General features: G+C 54.2%; 1 protein-coding gene across 2 annotated transcripts; it reads left to right on the plus strand.

Moving 5' to 3' along the window:
- Nucleotides 1-7,227: 7,227 nt before the first annotated feature.
- Nucleotides 7,228-24,447, plus strand: MEAK7 (MTOR associated protein, eak-7 homolog). 2 transcript variants are annotated; one of them, XM_069456690.1, is made up of 8 exons: nt 7,228-7,358; nt 12,879-13,056; nt 14,859-15,089; nt 15,448-15,589; nt 17,462-17,890; nt 21,397-21,515; nt 22,266-22,445; nt 22,980-24,447. In XM_069456690.1, the coding sequence occupies exons 1-8, from the start codon at nt 7,339-7,341 to the stop codon at nt 23,091-23,093; spliced, it is 1,413 nt and encodes a 470-aa protein (XP_069312791.1). In that variant the 5' UTR covers nt 7,228-7,338; the 3' UTR covers nt 23,094-24,447. The 2 variants fall into 2 exon arrangements, with proteins under 2 accessions (XP_069312791.1, XP_069312792.1); XM_069456691.1 differs by lacking the exons at nt 7,228-7,358; nt 12,879-13,056 and adding an exon at nt 13,822-14,035.
- The last annotated feature ends 1,495 nt before the right edge of the window (nt 24,448-25,942 follow it).

Below are 25,942 nucleotides of genomic sequence, written 5' to 3' on the forward strand. Positions count from 1 at the left end.
AGCTGAGCGTGTGCACAGAGGATTTTAGCAACTAGGAGATCTTGACGCCTTTTATGGTTTTAGAAGAAGAGAAAGACGTGTGTACCACAAAAGCAGAAACAGCCTTATTGTGGCGAGAAGGGGTGGGTGGGACTCACCGCAGCTCTCCTTGCAGAAGCCGTCTCTGCCAGAGGCCCTGGGCGTAGCTGACTCCGCGTGGGGGGCTGGTGCACAAAGGAAAGCCACTGTGGGGCTGTGTGTGCCCCTGGGTCACCACGGGGGGTGGTAAGAGCGTAGCTGCAGGAATCAGCTAGGAATTTAAGTCAGGGGGGGTTTTGGATGGGGAGTGCCCACCCCCCATCCCCCTTAGCCCGATGGTGGTACATCCTGGGGTTTTCCCCAATCTCCGCCCACCCTGCTGCCTCCTGGGCAGGTTTCCCACGCTGTCCTTGACCCTGCACTGTCTGCAAAGGACTTTGCCTCGCTCTGCCCCCGTCTCTTCATCTTGGGCTGGGTCAGGCCACACATCTGGGTGGGGGCGGGGAGGTGGCATTTGAGCTGAGGCCCCAGAGCGGGAAGACAGTGGGGAGACGCGTTCCACGCAGAAGGTGAAGGCCCGTGTGAGGACTCCGGCTAGGAAATGGTCTGACCCGGAGGGTGGGCCGTCAGGGAAGGGTTTTGAGCAGGTGGGGGGTCGGATCTGATCTACTTAGGGGAGCCGAGCGGGTGGGAGTCACCTGCCCGCCGCCCATTCAGTCTGGCAGCCATCTCTTGAGCACCTGCTGTGGGCCAGGCCGCTGCAGGGGACCAGGACACGATGTCCCTGCTCTCGGGCTCTGCATCCTGGTGGCACTCCAAGAACAGAGTGGTGGTTGGCTTCGCTTTGCTTTGGCTGCCTCTTCCCAGGTCTGTCCCCCATCACCCCTCCAAGGATACCGGTTTGAGTCTCACGTGGGTGAGTTAAGAGGTGGGCAGAGGCCAGAGCCCCAAGTGGCTGTTCTGTGCTCTGACCCTGGAAAGCCACTGGGCGCTTCCCGCTGGGCGGAGTTTGCTCTTCATTCTCAGTGTGACCAGCGCCCGCCCCCACGTCTCACCTGCACCGTCCCAACCCGGCAGATGGCTTTCGGGGCCAAGGGGACAGGAAATGGTTTTCAAAAGTGAGACAAACCTTTGAACACCAGATCCAAAGAGTACAGTACGGGAAGGGAGGGAGAAAAGGGTGACGTCACAGGGCAGAAGCCCCGGCAGACCCCTCAGCTGCCGGTGCGGACCCTCGGCAGGGTGTGATGCGAGAGGGCACTGCACCTCTGGGGTCTTCTCCCCCAATCCCTGACCCCAGTCTAACCACAAGGGAAACGTCACCCGTTTCCCAGTGGTGGGCAGCCCTCGACACTGCCGAGGCCACCCCAAACCAGGGAAGCCTGAGACAGTGTCACGGCCAAGAGACCTGAGGACTAAATGTCACGTGGCCTTCTGGATGGGATCCTGGCACTGACAAAGGAACATTAGGGAAGAGCAAGGAAATCTGAATAAAGCAACGACTTCAGTTGCTACGAGCGTAGCACTGCTGGTTTGTGACTGGAGACAAGTGTCGCAGAGTAACGTAAGATGCTGATGACAGGTGAAACGGCGTGGGCTGCACAGGAACCGTGTATCAGAGTCTCAGCAGTCTTGTAAATGCAAAACTGTTCTGAAATAATTTTTATGTAAAAACCCAGGATTGTAGCAATTGATCTTGCAATGATCATGAGCGCCACCTTGTGACCACATAGCCACATTTGCAGTGACGAATCTCCCCAGAAAGGAACAACCGAGGCTTCAATCAGGGTTGTTGGGAGCCAGCTGCCTTGATTCTGGGAAATGGAAAAGGCCCCCTTACTCCCGGGCAGGGGCTCCTAATCCAGTGGAGGGAAACGATGCCAAGCAGGTACAGGCGTCCTCGTCACAGCATCTGTGTGAGTTTTTACCTGGGTCAGAGACTGAGCTGGCTTATCCCACTGGAACTGGTCCAAGACGGCCTGTAGGGCAGTCACCCAATCAGCCTCATTTTCTGGCGTCCCTCAAGCCTGCTCAGCAGGCATGGGAAAGGAGGGCCAGCCTCTGTCCCCCAAGGAAAACCTCAGACCCTCTTCATGATTTTTTTTCTGTCCATTCTCAGGAAATTAGGTCGTGGGGTCAATTTAGATTAAAAGCAGTTTCTGTTCATGAATTGAATATGTTCAGTCCTGGATAATAAAATGTGGACACTGGCTGGTCGCAGTGGCTCACACCTGTGATCCCAGTACTTTGGGAGCTGTGGCAGGAGGATAGCTTGAGGCCAGGAGTTTGAGAACAACCTGGGCAACATTGTGAGACCCCATCTCTACAAAAAATACACAGATCAGCTGAGCATAGTGGCACATGCCTGTAGTCCCAGCTACTTGGGAGGTTGAGGCAGGAAGATCGCTTGAGCCCAGGAGTTTGAGGTTGCAGTGAGCTATGACGACGCCATTGCACCGTAGCCCGGGCAACAGAGCGAGACACTGTCTCAAAAAAAACCCCAAAACAAAAAAGCAAACAAAATGTGGCCCCCGATTTAACATTAGATCCTCCCTGTCTGCTCCGGAGCTCGCTGCAGGAAGTGTGGGTTTTCTCTCTCTGTCTCCCCTGCTCCCCTGCTGCTGCTGTTTTCGACTAGGATTGACAGACACCATCAGGAAGCCTTGCTGAATTTAAATTTCAGATAGACAACAAATGATTTTTAGTATAATTATGCCTCATGCAATATTTGGGACTGTTTATACTAAAAATTATTCATTATCTGACATGCAGACAGAGCTGATGTCCTGTGTTTTCATGGTCTGTGTCTGGCGGCCGATTTCAGACCCCTCCGGGCTCTGAAGGGCGTGGCGGGGGGGAGACGGTTTTTACTGCCCTGGTGTGCGTGTGCGTTTCCCACGCCGGTGTAGCAGGTCGCCCACACGCATGAATGTGCTCCGCTACAGGTCTGCGGGTAGATGTGAAAACCGAGGGGTCAGCTGGATGGCCGTCCCTCTGGAGGCTCGGGAAGGGAATCCCTTCCCTTTCCCAGGTTCTGGGACTCCATCTTCAAGCCCGTAGCACGGCGTCTTCCTGTCTCCCCCTCCCCACCGCTTCCTCTTACTTTCATCATCGCATCTCCGGCCCCCGCCGCCCACCATGTTAGCATATCCCTGTGACTACATGGGCCCACCCGGGCACTCGAGGGTGATCTCCCTGTTTCAAGGTCCTTAATCACATCGCAAAGTCAGGTGACACATACATGGGTTCTGGGGATTAGGACGCGGACGCCTTTGGGGTTGTTCTGCCTCCCACAGCTGGAAAGCTGTCTTCGAGCTGTCTGGGCCTGGCCCATGTTTCAAGGCGACTTTGATCTCACGGCCGCTTCTGTGCATCCTTTGGGACCCTCCTGCTGGGCCTTGCCCAGTGCAGCAGCCCTGACTGGGTGACGCCTGTCCTTTGGCCAGCGGCTCCCAGTTCACCCTGGGCTAAGGCCCCTGCAGCCTCTCGCAGCTGGGCTCCTGCTGCCCTGTGAAGGGTCCCCTTCTGTGGAGAGAACAGGCTGCTGTGCCCACCCGTCCCAGATCCCCCACTTCTGACCTGCCGCTGGGTGCTAGGGCACTCACGTCCCAGGAACAGACCCTGCTGTGCTGCCCCAGCCCCTTACCTACCCTACGTGTGACGCTGTGGGGTTCCCTGGACGGTTCCAGAGGCGGGCAGTCGGGCGTGGAGCACGTGGGGAAAAGCGTGGACGCCAGCTGTAGCTGGTGCCTGGCGGTGGCTCAGCCCTTCCATGGAGATTGTCAAAGCTGGACGTGGAAAACCTGGTAGGGGTGTCGTTAGCAGAGGTGCCCCTGAAAATGGCAGGACCAGTGTGGTCTGGACCCCAGGGAGCAAAGGAGGTCTCAGTGCCCAAAGTCGGCATAAAAGACAGGAGGTGGCACATAGGGGACAGCTGGGACGTACATGGGCTTCCTAGGGAGCAGTGACTGGTGGGAATAGCACGGTGTTCACCAGACAAGGTGGAGGGTGTAGTCCTAGCTACTGCCGAGGGTGAAGAGGTGGCGGTGGGGGGTGGGATGGTGCATGGGGGGAGGTGGGTATCACTTGAGCCCAAGAGTTTGAGGTTGCGTTGAGCTATAATCACACCACTCACTCTAGCCTGGGTGACAGAGACCCTGTCTCAAAACATGATGGATATACATTTCTAAAAAGTCTCAGTTCATATGCAAAATTGCAGGTAATACAAATTTTCCCCATTAAGAATGTTCCAAGCAGGTGAGCGGAAGGGATTGTAAGCTATTTCTATTATGGTCACACGGTGGCGCCCCTCCAGTAGCTGGCAGGTGTTTCCTGTGTCACTCTCCAGCCCCTGGGGCTGCAGCTGAGGGGCCAGTGCGGCCACCCAACTCCCAACTCCCGTATGCCTCAGCCTTTAGGAAACTTCCTCTTTGTCTAAAATGCACCTGCCTTGGATATTTCTGAAAGCGTACACGCAAGGCTTATGTGTGCAAGGAGTGCGTGGGGACGTGCAAGCCAGTGCATGGGGACCTGGTCCTTCATGCCTGAAGGACCTGCCAGCGTCTCGGGCATCAGGAACCTTGGCTGCAGGTAACAGAAGCTAAACTTGAGCGAGCTGAGGGGAAGAGCTGAGATTATTGACATGTGTCACCGGTGCCCAGGTGGGTGGGGGTGGCTGGGTTTTGAGACACGTCATGCTTGTGGATCTGCTCCTGGCACATTGGCCTTGGTGCCCAGGCTGGCTTCTCCTAGAGGGCTAGGCCCTGTGTGTGTCATCAGCCAAGACTGCTACCTGCAGGCGGGAAGGGCTTCTGGGTTTGTTCCAACTTAAACAGCCGGGGGGTGTCTGGTGGGCGGGAGTGGGGGTGGCCAGTTAGCCCCACACAGCTGGTTTTGGGGCCAAGGAGCTCCCCAGAGGATGGTACAGCTGGGTGGGCAGATGCCAGGTCTGTCATCCTCTGTCCCCAAACCCAGGTGTCAGGCTGGGACACCAGCCTTCCCCGTTGCTGGCTGGAATTCACTGGCAGAGCGTGGCCACGCTGACTGCAGAGTCTGCCTGGCAGGTACCGGCGCTGCTGAGTAATCAGGTCCGCTGGAGTCAGAGTGAAGTCACTGCAAGTGGTCACCCCGTTCTTCCCTTCTTGCAGCCGATACTTATGGCCACTTACCAGGTGCCAGGCACTCGGCTGTGTGCTAAGGCTACAGCAGCACACCAGGCAGGCGTGTTTATCAGGAGCCTACATTCTGGCAGGGAAGCAGAACACAAATACAGTGACACAAAGAGAGGGCAGAGAGCAGCGAGTGCCGGGAAGGCAGATCAGAGAGCCACAGGGGCAGGAAAGACAGACGGGCTGGGCCTCGCAGGGGGTGAGGGCCAGGCCACACCCGGAGGATGCTCCTCCCAGGTAGGAGTGAGACAAGAGAGGGATCGTCTCCCTCTCGGTGCAGTGCCGCAGAGGGCCCGGCGGCGGCTGGAGTCTGCTGAGGGAGAACAGAGCAGCCCGGAGGAGATTAGAAACTTGGCGAGGGTCTGTGGACTGCGGCAAGTAGCCTTTGAAGGGTGTCAGAAGTGGGGTAGTGTGCACTGCATTGGGAAAGATGGCTCTGGTGGCTGTGTTGGGGAGGGACCCAGGGTGGCAGCAGGGGCTGGGTAGGAGGCCCCAGGGTGTTCCAGGTGGGGCACTCGGGTGGGACCCCGTGGTGGCGTGGGAGAGGAATGAGGACCCTGTTCCCCACTGCTGTCTCACAGCAGCTGGGAAGCCCTGTGCTGCCGTCATCTTACGGCGTGGTGGTTTGTAGCTGGAGTCCCTGTCCCCAAGGTTCCACTGGCCTGGAGGACAGACTGTGCTTGGATCACCTGCCTTTCTGCAGTGAGTTAGTGTCCTGGGACCCAACACAGCCCAAGACTTATTCTGAAATGAGTTCTTCCCTGGAGGCTCTTGGGTCCTTCCTGCAAGTACAATGCCCACTGTGGGCTGACCCAGGGGGGCCTCTGGAAACTGGGGTTCAGTCCTCCCGCTCTAGAGAGATGATTGTGGAACCATCAAACCAGGTTACTTCCACAGCGGCAGGTGCGCTGTGGAGGAAAGAGCCCTGGACTTGGAGTCGGGAGTCCCTGTACTCCAGCTGTGTGTCCCTGGGAAAGTCACTTAACTTCTCTGAACCCCAGTTTCTATGTAATGGAGTAATGCCTCCTTTCTAGGGCTGTTAGGAGTGTGGCACTGGATTCTGATTACAGACAGGCTTGGAAAGGCAGTAGACCCTTGACTCGTAAGAAAGGAAGGGTGCCGATGGCCTCTGGATTTTGTCAAGCTAGAGATCGCTGTTTCTATCTTCAGATCCCACCTGCTCTCTTGCTGACAGCCTCTTATTCTCAAAGCCTCACTGTCCCTGTTTTTTTCCTTATCTACAGCCACACCCTCCCTAGCCACCCCTCTCCTCTTAACTTAATCAACATTATCTTCCAGCAAGTGGGGACTGAGTGACAGACATGCATGCCAAGGGCAGGGACTCTGCTCACTGCTGGGTCACCCTGCCTGGCACATAGTAGGTGTGCAATGTGTGTTTCCCAACTGTAAAGACAAATGCTGCCCTGTGGATCTAGTTGTCCCAGCCCCATCAGCCTAAAACCTCCTGGATCGATCTTGTAGTCGGGCAAAATCAGGTTTGTTTGCTTGTGGCACCAGGGGACCCTGACAGCTCCCCTGGCAAGAGAGTTTTCATAGGATTTGTGGAGAGGTGGAGTTCAGGTGCGGGTGGATGAGGCGTTGTGGCGACAGGCTCAGAGCAAGGCTGAGAGTGAAGGGGCCGGCATCAGGTCTGGACCACAGCGGGGACCCAGCTCCAGCTTCCTTGGGAACCACCAAGTTAAGAGAGCCGTGGAACGTCGTGTCTGGAAACTGCTCATGTGGCGCCCTTCACCCGGCTTGGAAACCCAGGCTGCTTCAGTGTCAAAGGGTGTCAAACACTGCAGGGAGGAGCAGGCTATTTCACTCTTAGGAATAGAATTTCAAACAGCAAAATTTCTGCTAATCAATGATGTTAGAGAGCAAAGTTCTCAGTGAGTAGGGAAGGAGTTGCTGGTTAAGATACTGGACAGCTGCTGGGGTGTGTGCTTGAGAAATACTGTCCCTTGTTAACGGTGCGGCTGGTTTTATCTGAGTCTGTCGTTCCAGATTGGTGAACAGCGAGGTGGATTTTTACAGTTCAGGCTGATACTATTCCTCAGTCCGAGGGGCAAGATGGGTTTTTGCGATTCAGTGTGCCATTGCGGGGGAAGGAGCCTCTTACTGCAGTCTGGCCTGACCACGGATCCTAAGAATGTGGAGGGAAGTGGGCAGGTACGGCCATGAACTGGAGGCAAGACAGATTTGGTCAGGAACCAGAGGCTGGGAGAGAGGGAGGCGGCCCCATCGGAATGACTCCGGGTCTCTGACTCAGGCCATGAGACGTGGTGATGTGCACCAAGGTAGGAAGTAAATAGAAGCAGTTTTGGGGAAAGAAGCTGAGCTTGAGGTGCTGGTGAAACAGCCTCGTGGAGATGCTGGATAAACAAGTGGATAGGAGGCATCAGAGTCCAGGGTAGACAACCGGCAGGGTGTACAGGTTTGGGGATCAGCACAGTGGACAGGTGGGAACTGAAGCCATGAGAATGATGTCATTTCAGGAAGGATGCAGGGGTGGAGAAGGGAACAGGAAGAAGCATGAGGACAGAAGCCAGCAGAGTGAAAACTACCTAGGGGAGAGACAGAGCCAGGAACGAGGGCCCTAGGAGCCCAGGACAGAGCTCCCATGGGGCAGGAATGCCAAGTGTCAAACGCTGCGTGTGAGGACTGAAGGTGTCCGTTGGACTTAGGGACAGGGTCCCTGGGACTGGGTTTCGGCAGGTTTGAGAAATGACCTAAGGGATGAAGACACGGAGGCGACAGTTTGGAGGGGGGGTGGGCGGGCACTAGCAGAAGAAGGGCCCGTTGAGGGCCAAGGCGAGTCCATCTGCTGAGACTAGAGCGGCTGGGACACGTCCCACGACCCTGGGGAGGAGCTGGCGGTCGTGGGGTGGGGGGGAACAGGAGGAGGGGGGGTCGTCCAAAGCGCTAGGCTGGGACCGGTAGTTGGGGCTTCAGCCTCGGAGGTCCCGCAGCGGAGTCCCTGGGGTCACCCTCCTTCCCTCGGGCGGACCCAACCCCAGAGCTCCCCAATCTCCCAGCTCCCCCCGCACCCCTGCTCCAGCCCCGGGACCCCAGGTAGCCGAGACGGGCGTCTGCCGCATCGCCAGCCGCTCCCTACCCGCCCGGGAATCCGGCCCGCGCACCGCCGCCGCCCGCCGGCCTTTCCCGGACCTGCCCCGCCCCCTGCCCTCTGGACCCGCCCACTCCCTGGGAGGTGCATCACCACTGGCTGATTCTTTGTCTTGGGTTCTGCCCCTTGGCTTCCGCTTCCGCGATTGGGGCAAATACCCGCCGATCAGCAGTGTTGCCTGGCGACGGGGCAGGGGAGCTCCTCAGGGAAACCCCTGGGCTGCTGACGCCACCGGACCAGAAGGCGGGTCTGGGGTCGGCTGGGCGGAGGGCGGCGTTGAGCCGAGCCGGGCGCGAGCCGGCGACAGGCCCAGCTGGGTGGGGCTGGGAGCGGACAGTGTCGGGGTGGGCCCGGGCCTTGGCCTCCCCGCCCGCCGCACCTCCCCGCCGGGGTGGGCCGAGGTGGGGGTGGGGAGGGGTCGGCCGGGCGGGAGCGAGCGAGGGTCTCTGGCACGGTCAGTGGGGCACAGACTCGCCCTGCGCCCCGCTGTCCCCGTGGTGAGGATCGGAGGGTGGGGAGGTGCCTTCCCCAGGGTCGAGGCCAGCTGTCACGAAGGGAGCGCTGTGTAGACGCGGGGAGGAAGGACCGCCTCTGCGGAGGCGGCCAGTTGGTATGTACTGAAGTGTGTGTCCGGTTTGTGTCTTCCTTTCTGATTCGGACCACAACTGGGCTCGTTCCAGGACAGTCGAGCGGAGTCCAGTTCCCGGGCCAGCACCCCTGCACATTAGCCAGGGGCCAAGCCGGCCTGCGGCCCGAGCAGGACAGGTCACCTTCTGCCCCAGGGACTCCTTGCCCAGGCTCAAGCTGCCTCTTTGCAGAAGGGCCGCTGGGCTCTGGGACGTAAACGGGTCTCGAAGCCTTCTGTCCAGATGAGGCCGTTGGAATCTCCTGAGAAGGGGAAGACTGAGGGTCTCCTTCAGGGCTCAGAGGATGATGGTCCCTTGGAGGTGAAGAGGGTTGGGCGTTGGCAGGCTGGGGTGGAAAGAGCCCAGAGTGACAGGAGCCAGCCAGAGAAGCTGTGAGGGGGAGTGGACTCAGCCATCCTAGGAGGCCAGTAGGAACTTGGATCTTCCTGTTTTTTGCTTATGTCATAACTACAGAGCCTGGGGCCCCTGTGCTGAGGGGCCAGCGTTGTGGATGTCAGAGTACTTCAGGGTGGACCGTCCTATTCTGCCCTCTATCCTGCATTCTCCGAAGCCAGGGTTTCTCCCCTTCAGCCCCACTGACTTCTGGGGCTGGGCAGTTCCTCATTGCAGGGCTGTCCTGTGCGCTGGAGGTTGCTTAGCAGCATCTCTGGCCTCTACCTGCTAGACGCCAGCACTACTCCCCTCCCTAGCTGTGACAACCAAAGATATCTCCAGTCATTGCCAAATGGCTCCTGGGGGACAGAGCTACCCCCAGTTGAGATCCACTAGTACAAGCAATCTCAATGTGCTCTCTTAAAATGACACTGAGGTGTGTCCTCTAAGAAAACTTGGTACAGGTAAACCTACAGAAGTCTTGGGACTAGTATAGGGTTATGTCATGTACAACTGGTGAGGAAAGATCTTCCCACCTACCAAGGTGTACTCACGGAAGTTCCATGACAGAGAAAACTTGTCAGGGACTGAAAGTTCAGGAACTTGCATTTGGAGAGAAATAAGCGATGCAGGGGTGTCCCAATGAAGGGAGGAAAGTCCCCTGAACTTGCCTAGTGGGTTCTTGGCTTCCCAGAAAGAATTCAAGAACGAGCCAGGAGAGTTTTATTAAGACAGAGACAGACAGCAGATCCTGCTCCACAGATGGTAGGTAGGGGTCGACTCCTGAGCAAGGGAGATGGGCGAGGGTAACGTTTCTAAATGTTCTGAAACCGCGTATGTGACCAGCATTGTCCTGAGGTCAGACCATAAAAGTTAATCATAAACTGCTGTCACAGGAAGGTAAGCACAGACAGCTTGTGGGCTACCTGCTTTAGTAATTCATTGATCCTCAGGTGGTCCTGGGTGGCGACTTGCTGGCCTTCTCGTTCAGGGTGGTTGGAGTCTGGGGTTGGTCAAGGTGGCTGCACTCGGGCTCTCCCGACCTTCCTTTTCTGCCTTATCACAGGACACATCAAAGGCCTTCATTTCCTCCTCAAAATTGATTAAAGAGATTTCTGACCTCATTACAGAGATTGAGACTGGGATAGATTAATTTTGGAACACTTTGTACCATGGCCGTTTCTTAATCTTACCTTGCAGGCAGCTTTTTAAAAGGAGACAGGTTGCCCTTGGGGCTGTTCTGAGTCATGTCCCTTCACCAGTGGTGCTAAGAATGGTGACACAGGGGACAGGGCTGTGTTCTTAGGAGCTGCCCATCCTCCCACCGCTCACTGACTCCAGCCCTGTGGCTCCTACTGGGGGCTCCTGCGTGCCTTCCTCCCTCCTACCTGAAAAACCAGCGCTGCTGGCATTGCTCTGCTTCCGGGCCTACCCTGGCGTCCTGGCACTGCCCTGTGCACACCCCCGTGTGGCCGGTCTGCTCCACTTCCGTACCTGTCTGTGCTCCTGCCCATTGGTGGGTTGCCCAGCCCTGTTCCTTTCTCAGAGCTGTTTGCGGCCTCGCTGAGGGAGAGCAGGGCTGCACCGTGTTGCTGTTTGCAGACAACAGTGGAGGAGCCTGTTTTTAGTGGAGCAGGAGGAGGTTGGGGGTGGGCTTCGGGGCAGGCCAGGGTCCCCTTCCCTCCTTCCTCCCTTCCCCCTTTCCCCCGTTCCCTGTTTCCCACCCTTGCCAAGCCTCACCTCACTGACCCTATGTTCTCACTGTGCCTATGTGTGCTGTTCCCACTTCCTATGTGAACCACCTGTGGGTCCCTGAAGAGCCAGCCAGAATGAGTCCTTTGGAACATGTTCCACTCTTGACTCCTGGTGTCTGCATACCCCCCGATCCACACTGATCCCTGCGCCCTTATCTCTGTCTCCCCTGTTAGACCCAAAGCCCCTGCAGGGCGAGGCCTTTGCAGGCTTCTGTGTGTGCCGCTTTCTCCAATGGGCCTGGCCCAGGAGACGGGTTATTTGTTGGGTGAATGATGTCAGGAAGGCCAGTGTCTTGGAGGAAGAGGGGGGACTCGTGACCTCTTAGGGGCACAACCCCTGGATACACTGATGCCCCTATCAAGGAGTATGTGGAAGCTTCTGATTAGCTGGCAGCCTTTCAGCCCCAGGCTGTGTCCCCCTGCTAGAGCAATTCCTCGTTTTTGAGCAGGAAGGAAGCTTTCCCGGGATTCTGGGAATCTGAGTGCAGCCCGAGCAGCAGCACCCAAGCAGACCCCTCCTCTTCGACAACTCTTCTATGAGGCCACCAAGTGGACCAAACTATCTATGCCTAAGCCCCAAGAAACATCGTCACCATGTAGGGCTCAATTAGGAGATGAGGCGTCATAATTTGATGTTTAAATACGCACTGATTCGGGATAGGAGTAGGAGAGAGTGCAGCACAGAGAGAAAGAGATTCCTAACTTTATTGAGTCTGCAGTTAATATATTCCACCGATCGATCACATGCCCCTGCCGGCGGCATCAGTGCCCAGGAGAACTTGCCGCAGAAAACATGAACGCTCGCTGGCTACAGACCAGCAGGAACTGTCACACTGACTGAGCTTGTCGAGTTGCTTGTGGGGAGAGCGTGGTTGTCTCTAGCAGTCTCACCAACACAGGGTTTCCAGAAAAAGTCTAAGGACAGGAATTTAATAGTCACAGCACTTTGCCTCTTCAGAGATTTTTTTTCGTCTCCACCTGTGCTTTAATGTTTGAGTCCTCTGATCTGTTGGCACCTGATCTCTTTCTGTAATGAGGTTAGTGACAGCGAACCAGGCCGCGGGTCACCTGCCACTGGGTGCCGATTGCTGTTAATGCTCCTTCAGCACCTCGGACAGGTGAGGCTCGCTGGCTGGGATCTCGCAGGCAAGGCAAGGTCAGGGCTGGCCGTTCTCAGCCCTTTGCTTTGACTAACTTGTTTCATTGTCACAACAATCATACCGTGATTACTCCCATTTTACGAGTGGGGAAATCGAGGCACGGAGAGTTCCAGTAGCTTGCCCAAGACTGCACAGCTAGCAGAAGGCAGAGCCAGGGTCACGAAGGAAAAACTTGTTGACCAGCGTGTGCACTTTATAGGCAGTCTTATTAGGGTGGTGATTTGATTCAAATACATGTGATTGTTCAGCCTTAGATATATTTTTCAACACAGGTTTTAAAGAAATGATTATTTAGATTGATTAAAATACAGATTTTTTGTTCTACCTTTTAATCACGTTAGTTTGGGAACTGTTTTCAGATAAAGAAGTCCAGACTGTTGTTTGACCACCATGGGCACACGTAGGTAGTCCACGGGAGTCAGCGAGGAGTGGGGGAGGGCTTCCCCACTTTATTTGTGCCAACTGTTAATTTCTGACACCCTGAAACAATATCATGTACCTCTACTGTGTGTTGGCTGCATTTTGCAGCTAAATCAATATTTATTAACTTGACCATCTAATTATCAACATTTAGTTTCTATCATTATTGCATTTTGATTTTTCTAACACTGTGTCTTTTCCTTCTGCAGAGAATTCTGCCGGATATCAGGAGAGATGGGGAACAGCAAAAGCCGCTTGGGGCAGAATTTTTGTTCGCGGTTTCTTCCTGAGGAACAGGCTGAGGTGGACAGATTGTTCGTCGCTCTGTCGTTGGATGAAAACAGCTCACAAACCTCACCCAAGTCCTTCTCTCTGCAGGCACTGAAGGCAAGAGTAGCAATCAGTAGTTAAGGTTTAGCTGGGCACCAGGGGGCTGTAAACTATGGCCCTCGGGCCAAAATTGGCTCCCTATTTTGTAAGACAGTTGAATGGGAACAGTAAACAGTTTGTTTTCTGTAAAGGGCCAGATAGCGTGTATTTTTGGCTTTGTGGCTGTGTGGTCTCTGTTGCAACTATTCTGCTCTGCCCTTGTAGCAGACATGAGCCATGCACAATACCTAAACACATCCCTCCCCTTTTTTGAAATCAATACTCTTATCTGTACTAAAGAAAGGCAGTCAGAGTAAATAATGAATTATTTACACAACGTTTTGGGGACATTTCCAACTTGAGATTGACACCAAAGGGGACAGCTTGCTTTCTGTCTCTCAAACCAGTATCTCTTGACTGCCATCCGGGAGACGGAATCATAGATCTGCCTTCGTGGACTCGTAGGTTCAGTAACCATAACATTTCAAGTGCACCTTTATCTCTAGAATTTATGAGTGTTTGATGCCTTAGAAATTTTATGATACTCCTAACAAAATAATGAAGTTTCAGATTCAAGGCTCACCTTACAAAGGGTTAAAATTGCCCATTTCCCCATCTTTTTGCCCCATTCTGTGGGGCTCTTAACTGCATGTTTGAGTGCTCAGACTAAGGCAAGACTGGCAAAGAGATACCCTCAGCTCATCTTCCTGGGAGTCTGGGAAGGCGTTCCACCAGCCTCCCCTTCTGGAACATACAGGATGGGAGCTGACACGGGGCAGTGGGATCTGCCCTGCACGCACATGTTACAGAGGAGGAACTGGCCCAGGTCGCCGCTGTGTGGTTTGACACGCACGTGTCTCCACCGGACCAAAAGCACACCCGTGGGCCTGGGGCACACACCACTAAGTTGGAGCAAGCAGAACCAGACAGGCCAGTGACAGACTGGACTGCAGAGTGGGTGCTTAATGTTCACGAGTGTTTATCGAGATAAACATGGGTAAGAGTGGATCATTAGACCTTGGTGACTGAAAAACGTTTTCTTTGGGAAGGAATGAGAGGTGGTTTTTCTAATAGAACTTTGCAAACACTGGCAGAAAAAGGAATATTCTTATTGAGCAGTGAGCACAGAAACCTGCCTTAGAAGCACTGTAGAGTATTGATGGAGTGACGAACGGTGTGGTACCGAGTCAGTTGTTACGGGAGACTCCATCTTTCGGATCCTACTCTGCAGGAAGCTGGTGACGTGCTTGTGATTTGCTCTCGCACCATTTACTTGTAATCCCTGGATCAAATCAGATTTGACGCTGCAGCCAAAAAGGAGAACGAATACTTACAGAATGTTATTGTCCAGGCATTAGGAATTAAAATGTAAATACAAATTAATGAAAAATGCATATTGAGCACAAAGAACTTGGGTAAGAAGTGAAAGCTGGCTAATACATTTGGAAATCCCTCGTATAGAGGCCGAGTGAGCTACACACAGACGTATGTTACGTGTGTTAATAAATTCAGACATGCAGGTGGCAGCTGTTGGAGTCTAGAATGACGACGATGTTCTAGGCAGAGTGAGGAGCAGGTGGTGGCCAGAGGCAGGACGACATGGCCAGTTTGGGGAGAGTGGAAAGTTGGGAGGCATGGTGGGAACAGCCATACCTAGGTGCTTAGGTGGGGCGGGGGAGATGGTACACGTGGGATGTAGGAGGGTTCAGGGGCTGATGGAAGCACTGGGGGCAGCAGTGGTTGGTCTTGGCCCCCTTCGGGTCTTTTTGTGACACTAACAAGTTTAACTTGCGGTCTTCTCTCCCGCTTGTCCCCGGCAGAACCACGTTGGGGAGGCTCTTCCCCCGGAGATGGTCACCAGACTGTACGATGGCATGCGGAGAGTCGACTTGACGGGGAAGGCGAAGGGGCCCAGCGAGCGTGTGTCCCAGGAGCAATTCACAGCGTCCATGTCCCACCTGTTGAAAGGAAACTCCGAGGAAAAGAGCCTGGTGATTCTGAAAATGATTTCTGCCACAGACGGGCCTGTGAGAGCCAGCGAAGTCCAAAAGGTAGAGCGGCTTCGAGGTCCTTTGCCACCTCCTAAGCAGTCTTGGTGTTCTCAGGGTGGGGACTTAGGCCAGCTACGTGGCTGATGGAGGCATCGTGGGGCTGCCCACCCTTGGGGAACCCTAGACTGCATAACTGTCTGGTCAAGGTCAGAACACCTGGACAAAGGCTTTGGCAAAACTTCTAGGCCAGCCAAGTGTATCATTAGAAAACAACTACATAAACTGCATAATTTTTCCCCGAGTTGTGGCCCATTACAGCTGGCATGAAAGAGATAAAATTGCCTTTCTCCATGTTGTGATATGACTTAGATCTCAGGTTCCAGCGGGACCGTTTCTAATGGCAAAACTGATCTTAAAGTTTACAGAGGACCTGGTGGGCTCTGTGGTGCACGTGCTAAACCACAGGCAGGAGCTGAAGGGCTGGACTCAGAAGGCCCCAGGTCCCGCCCCCCGGGTGCAGGTGCTGGCGGCTCAGCTACTCTCAGAGATGAAGCTGCAAGGCAAGTGCTCGGCGATTCAGACCTCGAGTCTAGAGTGGTACCTGCTGTTTCCATTACTGTAGCCCTGCAGTTAAGTTTTGAAATCGGGAAGTGTGAGCCCCCCAACCTCGTCCTAGGTCATCTGATTTGTCGGCATACAGTTCTTCTTAGTGTTTCCTCGTGATCCTCCTCATTTCCGCAAAAGCAGTGGCCATGTCCCCACTTCCGTTCCCGGTTTGAGTAATTTGAGTGCTCTCTATGTTTTCTCTTTGTCAGTCTAGCTAAAGTTTTCACAATTTGTTGCTGGTGTTTTCAAAGAACCAACTTTTGATTTCATTGATTCCCATCCGCCCAGCCTCCCATTGTTTTTCTAGACCCTTCTTTGATTAAGGACAGACTGAAGTGAATGGCTGAGAGGCAATTTAATTTATTTTTGCCCTGTTTTTTAAATCTCCTTCTGCTTGCTTTAGGTTTAGTTTGGTTATCTTTTCCTATTAATAGTTTCTTAAGGTGGAATGTTAGGTTATTGTTTTGAGATCTCTCCTCTTTTTCAATATTGGCGTTTATAGCTATAAATTTTCCTCTGAGCATTGATTTAGCTGCATCCCATAATTTTTGGTATGTTATGTTTTGTTTTCATTCATCTCAGTATTTTCCAATGTCCCTTATGATTTTTTCTTTGGCCTATTAGCTATGTAGAAGTATGTTATTTAGTTTCTACATATTTGTGAATTCCTCAAATTGCCTTGTGTTAATGATTTTTAGTTTCATTTTATTATGGTTGGAGAATATGATTTTGTATGATTTCAAGTCTTTAAAATTTATTGAGGCATCCTTTATGGCCCCTAGTTTGGTCTATTCTAGATAATGCTCAATGTGCGCTTGAGAAGAATGTGTATTCTATTGGGTGAGAAACAGTATGTATTTAAATTGGGATTTAAAAAAAAACCTTGTGGTAAATCTCTTTGCAAAGTAGACTTTATAAATGTGTTGCTCTTTTGCTATAAAGCCAGATTTTTAAATGCAATTTGAAATAGGTTATATTCAAAAATTAAGTGAGGTGTTTGAAACTTGGAAATAATAAAAATATAATAAATATAAGTATCAGTAGTTTGCCTTGTGGGTGAACCATTCATCAGTTTAGAGTCAGTGTGTTTTAAAAGAATCATAGAATATTAAAGTCATAATTTTAGTAGCAAAATTTAAGTTGAATGATTAAAATTGTCCTTAAGATTTCAAGTAATAGACAGGTAATGAGAAATGAAACTATTGGAAAAATATTTTAATTAGAATGATAGGAATTTTGAAACATCATGGAAGTTGGGAAGTAGAAGATTAATCAGGTTTTACATTTCTGGTTAATAAAAGGAACCTGAGTTAGAGAAGACATCATTATTTCAGCTTAGATCCAGAATCTCCGTAGGTTGGCAATTACAGTAGCGCTAAATTGAGCCTTTGCACATGTCAGTAAGAGCTTAAAACATAAACGCTCCTCTCTTCCTTGTAACAACCAAACGAGGTAGGCTCTAGCATTATTACCTCCATTTTACACATGAGGAAACTGAGTCAGAGAAGACCTTGCCAAGGTCACGCAGATAGTGAGCCAGGGTTTGAAGCCAGGCTGTGTGAGTCCCAGGTGTGTGCTCCCATAGTGTCACTCTGTCACCTCCAGTCTTAGTAGGTAGGAGATGGCAGATAGGACAACAGATGCTACTTGGAAACAGTTAAGCATGATTTGTAGCTAGTGAACCCGCTCTGTCCAGAGCAACTACCAGGGTCCCCGTAAGTTGCCCGGCCCCTCTGCAGCCTCTCCACATGGGTCAGCGAGGGTTTAGACAGCAGCAATAAGGTGACGTAATGGCCCCACTAACATTGAGCATCCCCCTCCCCTAGATGGCGAGGGGCTCCTGGGCTCCCAGTGGCAGGACTGCAAGTGTGACCGAGCCGCGATCGAGGACTGGGTGTTCAGGGCGCCCCACGTGGCCGTGTTTCTGAGCGTGGTCATCCACAAAGGCTTTCTCGTCCCGTGCTCGTCCCTCGATCTGAGCACCCTGGTCCCCAAGTGTCAAGTGGACCAGGGCAGGAAGTTTGAGAGCATCCTGGACGTCCTCTCGGTCACCTATGTCAACTCCCACCTGCCCCGGGAGCGGCAGCACCGCTGGCGCCTCCTCTTCTCATCTGAGCTCCACGGGCAGAGCTTCTCCCAGCTCTGTGGGCACATCACCCACCGGGGCCCCTGCGTGGCTGTCCTTGAGGACCACGACGGCCACGTGTTCGGCGGGTTTGCCTCCTGCTCCTGGGAGGTCAAGCCTCAGTTTCAAGGTAAGACTTGGCAACCCGGACTCCACAGCGTGGCATGGCACCGGCGAGGCGCTCTGGCGAGACGGCTGCTGCTGTGGACACCTGAGCGCTGGCAGAGGGCGGAGGTGGCAGAGAGGGTCTCCTCCGTCTCCACGTGTCTCTCTAGACACAGGGGGTGAGATAGTCAGACGAGGTGCTGCTTTACGGTGGCCGCCGCGTCACGGGTCTCCGTCTTGCTCCTGGCAATGGGGTGCAGTGCACAGGACAGGTCTTGCCGCCTGTTTTCAGGTGAGGGTACAGGCCCGGTGTTACTACACGGCGTGGAGAAGTTGGGCTGCGGTGCCTCAGAGGGACCTGGGGGTGCTGCCGCTTCCCGATGTCCCCCCCTGCCACTGTGTGTGTGGGAGCCTTTGCCTTTCTTTTCTGCCACGTAGTTTCCTGGTCTTGTGGTTTTGTTGGAAATTCAAAGCTCTTTGTGTGGCCTTGAACACACTGGATGAGCAGCTCTAAGTAAATCTTCTTTCTCTCAAAGAACACTCTTTTAAAAACTGTCCTTTAAAAATGTTTACAGGCCGGGCGCGGTGGCTCACGCCTGTAATCCTAGCACTCTGGGAGGCCGAGGCGGGTGGATCGCTCGAGGTCAGGAGTTCGAGACCAGCCTGAGCAAGAGTGAGACCCCGTCTCTACTAAAAATAGAAAGAAATTATATGGACAACTAAAATATTATATACAAAAAATTAGCCGGGCATGGTGGTGCATGCCTGTAGTCCCAGCTACTCGGGAGGCTGAGGCAGGAGGATCGCTTGAGCCCAGGAGTTTGAGGTTGCTGTGAGCTAGGCTGACGCCACGGCACTCACTCTAGCCCGGGCAACAGAGTGAGACTCTGTCTCAAAAAAAAAAAAAATTAAAAAAAAAAAAAAAAAATGTTTACAAAGGTGCGTTGCCCAGGGCAGGCTGCTGTCTGCACTCCAAGGTAGGCCGCCTTCCCCGGGGTTTGCTGTGGGTGTGTCTCCCCCGTCCGTCCCGTCTGAGCACGTGCCTCTGGGACTGGCATCTTCCCCCCACCAGGCAGAACTTCTGCAGGCCGGCAGCTGTGTCCAGGTAGAGTGGCCGTTACTGGACGCTTTCGGTAGAGGCTGGCTGGCCATTTGGCTGGGGAGGGTAGGAGGAATCCCTGGGTGGAGGGATTGGTACCTCTATCTCCTAGATGCTGTTTCTAGGATTTGACTTATTTCTAGGTTTTACAATGTTCCAAATCTTTATTCTAGTTGTGGGAATGGCAAGACCCCTCCCCAAATCAAAGTTGCCAGATGCCAGCCAAGGGCTGGCCCTGCAGAGGGCCTTTCTAGAAACAGCAGTTGCTACGTTTCTTTTCTGCACACTCACCTTTCTCTGCCGCCACGTCACAGGGACGGGGCATCTTCCCCCGCCGGTCCGACCTCTGGGCTTTGGGGAAATTGCGGGCTGCTCCGCCTCACGGCGCATTCGGAGGCCACGCTTTAGGATATGAAAAAACCCTCATTACAGGCAAAGCTGCTGCCACCTCCAGGTCCTTTAATATTAACTTCAGATCGACTCTGCCAGGTCTTAATGTTTTATTAACAAGCAGACTTAATCTTCCCGAGCAATATGGAAAAATACAATGACTCAAAGTTTTCCAATTTGAATTCATTCTGTTCTGAATATGAGGATGAAATTGTGGCAGAGGGCAGCCTTGCACCACAGCGGGTGCAAATCCGTGGGCTTCGGGTCAAGTTCAGAGTGTTCTGTCCATTGGTCCTGGAAATGGTAACCTCTGATACCTGAGACTTTATGTGGCTTGATAACCGTAGGGTCACTTCATTGTTGCTTGTGTTTTGTGGGTTGCAGTTGAAAGGCCCGAGGCACTGGATTGAGCAGACAGGATTTTGAGTCCTGGCTCTGGCTCTGGCCGTGGGCAAGGTGCTCGATTCTCTGGGCCTCAGTCCCCCGGAATGACACGGAGCTGCACCATGTGGGCACGGAGCTTGCTAGCAGCTGGTGCCAGGCGGTGTTTGCTGCATGGTACAGTGTTATTAATGTGAGAATTAGATAAGGAGCCCTTGCTGTTGGCTTGGCTTTCTATTACAGATGACAGTGACTCACTGGGTCCTTGCCCTGTGTCCTAGAGAGTGATGTTTCCCCCACGTGGCCTTCCCCACTGAGAGCAGCCCTCAGCATGGACTGGAGGGTGGGCTCGTTGCAGCCGAGGGGCCCACGCTCTGTGGCCCTGACACCTCACTTAGCTGGACCAGCGGATGTGTGTCAAATGACATCGTTAGGATTGCAAAGCAGAGTGCCGGGGGGGTGGGGGGCGCTGCGGCAGGTTCATCAACCCTCCACCCTCTGGGGCTGCCGGAGCCTCCAGCCCGGAGCCACGCCCGTCCACTGTGCAGTTCCAGCTGACCTTCCTAACCTTGCTACCCTCCTCCTCCCACCCCTGCACGCCCAAGCCCTGCTGTTTCCTGTGCGCCCACGCCTTGTCCCCGCGTGGGATCCTTCCTCCACGGAGTGGCTCTCCCCAGCCGTCTCTGTGTCAGGACGTCCCTCCCGACCTTGGGGGCCTCCAGAAGCTGGCCCTGACCGCAGAGCCCCGTGGGTCTGTCTGGACCGCCCGCGCTCTGCCGCCCTCCTCCCTGAGGCCCCTCTGGATCTCGCTGCCCCTTCACCTCTGCCCTCTGCACTCATGCTCCCAGCCTGCCTCCCAGGGCTTCCTTTTTGCCTAACAAAGAGCCCGTCCCCACTGCCCTGTGCTCAGCCCTCTGCCGGCTGTTGGCTTGTTCCGACATCACTCGAGCCTCACGGTGTCTGCGTCCAGGCGGCAGCAGGTCCTCAGGACGCCATGGGCAGCTCCGGACGCGAGCGAGCCTCCACCCCTCTCCCTAGCGCTGAAGGCGCTTAGGGGATGAAGGGGTCTGAGGCCAGGACCCCGTCACTCCCAGAGTTCTGACTGGTGCCTTTCTGTTACTGGCATGTGTGCCCACCCCTGTGCCATGGACAGACGGTCACCTTTCATTGTCCCCTTCCCAGTTGTGCAGCCCTGCGTCTGCAGGTTTCCTCTCTCACGGATGGCACGTACTCCCAGGTTGGGGACAGCCCCACACCAGTGTCTCCTGCCTGTGTGAGCCGTCAGCATCTGCAGAGTGGCCACCTGCCCCTTGCTCATGAGCTAAGGGAACCTGCTGTCTCTGGTGTCATTGCTTGGCCAAACAGCGGGCAGAGTTCTGACCTCTGCTCCCCGGCCACAGCTAAAAGACGTCCCCAGAACAGCTATCCCATCCCCCGTTCTAATCCCCGCACCCCTAGCTCATCCACCTGGGTCCCTAGGCAGCTGCCCTGGTCCCTGAGACTCTGACGTCCGGGTGTGTGGCGAGTCAGGGCACCTGGGGGCAGGTGAGGTGGTCCCGGCTGCTTTGCTTTCTAAGCCGAAGCTTGGTAGCGGCTCCTGCTCTTTTGGGCCCAGCCCAGACACAGTGACTCTGTTTGTTTTGCTCTCTGGTCACTTTCAGGGGACAACAAATGCTTCCTGTTCTCCATCGCCCCCCGCATGGCCGTGTACACGCACACGGGCTACAATGACCACTACATGTACCTGAACCACGGACAGCAGACGATCCCGAACGGACTGGTAGGAATTGGGGACGAGCCTGTCCCACCATCGTGACCTCGACCCCACGCAGGGGTTGATCCTGATGGTCAGCATGACGTGTTCCCCCCAAAAGTCAAGGGAGAACTGCGTGGCATTCAGCTTGTCACCTGGGCCATACCCAGTTCATTCTACCTCTGGTCCCAGGGCTGTCCCAGTGGCAACTAATACGGGATTTCCCTTAGGGAAGGACGTGGCCCCATTGGGCCCATTTTCCTGGCTCTCAGATGATGGGTGTGTGGCCTGCATGGCTTGAGATGCCATCAGAGCCAGACCCATCCTCCTTACACCTGGTGATGCTGGGTGGGGGCAGCCCTCGGGCTGGGGTCACTGGGCTGTGGGGTGTGGCCGGCAGGTAACGGAGCTCCAGCTGGGGTGAGCGTGGCCCCTGTGTGGTCCTTGAGTAAGTCACTTACGTGCTCGGAGCTCAGTTCCTGGCCTGTGTACGGACGGGGATCCCTGCCCAGAAGTGAGGGGGAGGGAGGGGGCCCCCACACGTGGGTTTGCAAGTGTCAGCTTCGCCCCTTAATGGGCGGGGGGGGGGGGTGTCTGGAGTCGCTGGGAAGTGATGCTGGAACCGCAGCAGCATATACATCTCAGCTGGGGAAAACAAGAAGGTCGCGGTCCCCACTGTCAGCCCCATCCCGGCAGGTGTTCACGGGAGGCACAGGCTCGCGGCATTCAGTGTTTTGGGGCCAGGAGCTGACGCAGTTCTCTGCGTGGCTTCTGCAGGGCATGGGGGGGCAGCACCATTACTTTGGGCTCTGGGTGGACGTCGATTTCGGGAAAGGACACAGCAAAGCCAAGCCCACGTGCACCACGTACAACAGCCCGCAGCTGTCTGCCAAGGAGCACTTCCGGTTTGACAAGATGGAGGTGTGGGCGGTGGGAGACCCCTCGGAGTCGGAGCTGGTGAGTGGAGTGTTCTCTCTGTCCCGGGCAGGGGCCTTGGTGTGTGTGTGGGGGGGGAGGTTTCTCTGTTTTCTCGGCTTCACTCCTCCATATGGGGATTGCTTATTCCAAATTTGTTTCTGGCAGCTGTTGTTGGCCATGGGAGCTGCACAGCTGGAAGTCTTGCCTGGGATTTGTGGACGGTTTAGTAGAGCAGCCTGGGGTGGGGGACCCACCCAAGGTGTGAACCCAGTGGTTCTCCCCATCTGCAAGATGAGGGGGTCTGGAGTTCCTCCTAGTTCCCTGGCTCTGTGATTGATCTTGACTTTGTGAGCCCTTTGTACCTCTTGTGACATCTCGTACCCTCCCGATGGTGGAATCCAGAGTGGGCGGCCTCAGGGAACTGTGTGCGACATGTGTGTAGCAACAGTAGAATTCTGATTCCCTCCAGGCAGCTGGGAAATAGCAGGAAGTCAGTGCTAGTTCTTGGTTATTGGGGAGCCCCTCATCTCTCCCTGCTTGTCATTGACACAGCCCCTTTTCCCGCTTCCCCAGGCCAAGAGCAACAAGAGCATCCTGGACGTGGACCCCGAGGCCCGGGCCCTGCTGGAGATCAGCGGGCGGACTCGCCACAGCGAAGGGCTCCGGGAGGTCCCGGAGGACCAGTGAGGGGGGGCCGGCCCGGATCGGCTGGATAGAAGGCGCCGTCTGCTGTCCCCTCCCCTCCCACGTTGGTTTAACTTTACCAGAGAGCCGGTGGTCCTGGCTGAACAGCACAGAGCCAGTGCCAGGAAAACGCCTGTGGGGCCGTGGGCTGACCGGTAGGCGCATCCCCCAGAAACCTTAAGTGGCAAATGAGTGACTTCGTCTTACACTTGGTTCCTTTCGTATTAGCGAAATCCTAGGACGCTGAGACGTTCCCGCTCTGCTGGAATCAGCGTTTGTGGGAGCGTGAGTGCTCTCCGTGGGGAGGGGCTCCATCCTCTGGGGTCACGTAGCTTCTGCTTCTGCCACCCCTTCCGCGCCTCGATGGTCAGTTCTGACTGGGAAATAACAGACAGGATTGGGTGAGAGTCTTGCTGACTTTTGTGTGCAGCTTCTAATGGCGTGGGATTTCTGTATTTCTTTTTAAGCATGAACAGTGTATTAATGGGGGAAATGGTCTCATGGTGGCGTGGTCCCTCAGGAGGTGTTTGTAACGAACGTTCCACATCTCGCTCTCGCAGCTGCTTTTAAATGAATCTGTGCCATGAACTAGTGGGACAGTCGGGGGAAGCCGAGTTGTCGTTCTGAGTCTGGGAGCTTGGTCGATATACACGTATGACCCACCCTGTACGTCAGTAGTGAGGGACGTCCCAGCGCTGGCCTGGGCTCTAGACCTCCAGGCCGAGTCACAGCCCTCGGTACCGCCATTTGCCCAGGGCTGCTCCCCAAGGGGATGATGGGTAACTCAACAGTGTAGACTCACTGTAAACAAACTCCAGTGATCCTGAAATGCTGATGATTAGGAGGTGGATCGGGCCTGTGAACAGAGCTGCCGGCTCCCCTCTGCCCCAGGTCTGGAAAACCGCACGCCATGAGGCACCAGTGTGCACAGCGAGAATTCCCTGCTTGAAGGAACTGTGGGCTCTTTTCTCAGACATATACCTCTTCCTCTAGTCTTTTGTTATAAATTTTGACCTTTTGCAGATCTGATGGGGAAAAAACGCGGCCTTTTGGTATTATAGTTTACCTTGATTATAAGCCATAGTAAATGTAGCGGTTCGGATTTTGCAGGGCAGCTCATCAAACCTTCCGCTTAGCAATATCCCCGACCGAGGCAGAGCCTTGCAGGTCAGCCTTCCAGAGAAAGGTGCAGGCTCAGACGGTGCACGGAGGCGCGGGAGCCCGGCACAGACAGGGCCTTAGCCTTGATGATACTCCTTATAAAACGCCAGTTTTCAATGGCTTTTTGGGAACCTATCTCTACCATAAATCCAAAGAATTAGGTCCCCATTGTAACTCTGTTTTGGAATTTTTTTTTTTAAATAAAAATGCAATGAAATACCTCACTAATGAAAGGTCTGTCAGCGTCTGTGCCTTGAATACCATTCATTGCCGCCTCTGCTTAACGGCTGCCAGGAGGGTTACGGTTTTGTCACCCGCACGATTTCCACCTTGAGCTTGCCCTGGCGAGGGTGCAGGTCACAAGGGGGGATCTGCTGGCCGAGACGGACACTCGCACCGAGAAGCGAGGGCGCCTGCCCAGGTGCTTGGGACCCTGGGGCTGGAGCCCCGTCCGTGCGCTTCTCCTGGGATGAGATTCTGCCTCTCGGCACGCAGACCTGTGTAGGCTGTGGCAGACCTGGCGGGGCCTTCGCTGGTCTGAGAAACCTGGACTCGGGTTCTAAGGACTGGAGGCCTTCTACGAGTGAAGACTCATCAGGGGCCCAGAAAGTGCTAGAAGGAAGAGGTTAAAAAATAAAAAAAATATGGGCTGGGCCTGGCGGCTCACGCCTGTAATCCTAGCACTCTGGGAGGCTGAGGCAGGAGGATCGCTTGAACCCAGGAGTTCAAGAGCGAGACCCCATCTGTATACAAAATAGAAAAATTAGCCAGGCGTGGTGGCACACGCCTGTAGTCCCAGCTCCTCAGGAGATTGAGGCAGGAGGATCGCTTGAACCCAGGAGTTCAAGAGCGAGACCCTATCTCTATACAAAATAGAAAAATTAGCTAGGCCTGGTGGCACACGCCTGTAGTCCCAGCTACTCGGGAGGCTGAGGCAGGAGGATCGCTTGAGCCCAGGAGGTGGAGGTTGCAGTGAGCTGTGATGACGCCGCTGCACTTCCGACTGGGCAACAAAGTGAGACTGTCTCAAAAAAAAAAAAAAAAAAGTCCATGTTGCAAGCATGGCTACTGTTACTTTTCCCCCACTAAATTTCTTTAATTAAATGGATTAACATGTACATGATAAAAAAAAAAGTTGCCATATAAAAGGATGTAACTTGAACGGTGAGTCCTCCTCCTGCCTCTTCTCCTGCTGTTTTCTCTTAGAGTCAAAACCACTGATGCTAAAATCACTCAGATGTCCTCAAACAGGTGACTCGTTGCACACCCGAGTGTCTGTGTTTTACACGCTGGCGTGTGCCGGGTTTTAGAACGGAGGTTGCTCCGTACCCACCCATGTCGCTCCCGCTGCTTCTGTCGACTGTGTGGTGTCCTGGGATACAGATGCCCGTCGGGTCTCTCGTCCCGTTGTCAGGCTGGGACGCGCTTTGTAGCCAATCACCGCTGGAGTAAACATCCTTTGTGTCTTGGTGTGACTGTCTGTGGGATAAACTCTTAGAAGTGGATTTGTTGGATTAAAAGATATTTTTTATTTACACGTTGACAGGTTAATAAACCTCCTGAGCTCAGGTTATACTCCTAACATACCGGAGTGCCTGCCCGCCATGCTCTCAGCAATACTGTGTTGAAACTTAGTTTTTGCTTGCCTGACGGATGAAATCATGTTGAAATTTCTCTGACATGTGACAGTG

This window comes from Eulemur rufifrons, chromosome 23 (genome assembly GCF_041146395.1).
Source record: "Eulemur rufifrons isolate Redbay chromosome 23, OSU_ERuf_1, whole genome shotgun sequence".
NCBI classification, from domain to species: domain Eukaryota; kingdom Metazoa; phylum Chordata; class Mammalia; order Primates; family Lemuridae; genus Eulemur; species Eulemur rufifrons.